Here is a 662-nt window from a genome sequence, read left to right on the forward strand (position 1 = left end):
GTGTTGAAGGGGTACGGCAGGGGAGTGGGGTGTGGGGGCCCGGGTGTGCAGCAGGGGCAGGGGATGAGGATGCGAGCGTGCTGCCCTCCTGTTGGGGAGCTGCCACGTGGGAACGTGTGCACGCCGTGCCGTCCAGTTTTCCAGTCATATCACCGTTTCCAGTCGTCGCATTTGTGCAACGGCAGAGCCGTCGCCTAGGGCATGCGCGTGGCGGCATGGTCAGGCGCGCACGCGCGCCACGACCCCGCACGCGCGCCACAGCCCCGGATGCCTCCCCGCCGCGCCACCACTCCCTGCGGCGCGGCCGCGGCCCCGCCCGCTCCGCGCCTGCGGCCTCCCCCTCACGCACCTTCAGCGTCGCCACCGCGCCCGGCCCCGTCATGTCAGTCACGGTGCGGCGGATCTTCGCCACCGCCGCGTCGACCGCGGCCGACACTTTGACCAGATCGTCGCTGAGCGCCAGCAGCGTATCCAGGGTGCCAACCCTCAGCTCTGGGACGTCCAGTTTGAAATTGCTCGACAGCTGCTGCCCGTAGGACGTCTTCTCCTGCAGGAGCTCCCACGTGCGGCTGCGGCCGGGGGCGCCGCCCTTGGGCGGGAGCGCCAGCAGCCAAAACACCATGGCTGCAGCCGAGGCGTAGGGGAGGGGTGGGGGGCAGGGG

General features: G+C 71.1%; 1 protein-coding gene across 1 annotated transcript; it reads right to left on the minus strand.

The window, feature by feature from the left end:
• Positions 1–149: 149 nt before the first annotated feature.
• On the minus strand, positions 150–622 carry MNEG_1463 (hypothetical protein; the record flags this gene model as incomplete). The annotated part of the gene is made up of 2 exons (XM_014050047.1): positions 150–194; positions 350–622. 2 exons carry the CDS (start codon positions 620–622, stop codon positions 150–152), a joined length of 318 nt encoding a protein of 105 aa, XP_013905501.1.
• Between the last annotated feature and the right edge of the window lie 40 nt (positions 623–662).

Source organism: Monoraphidium neglectum (genome assembly GCF_000611645.1).
Source record: "Monoraphidium neglectum strain SAG 48.87 unplaced genomic scaffold scaffold00147, whole genome shotgun sequence".
Classification (NCBI taxonomy): Eukaryota; Viridiplantae; Chlorophyta; class Chlorophyceae; order Sphaeropleales; family Selenastraceae; genus Monoraphidium; species Monoraphidium neglectum.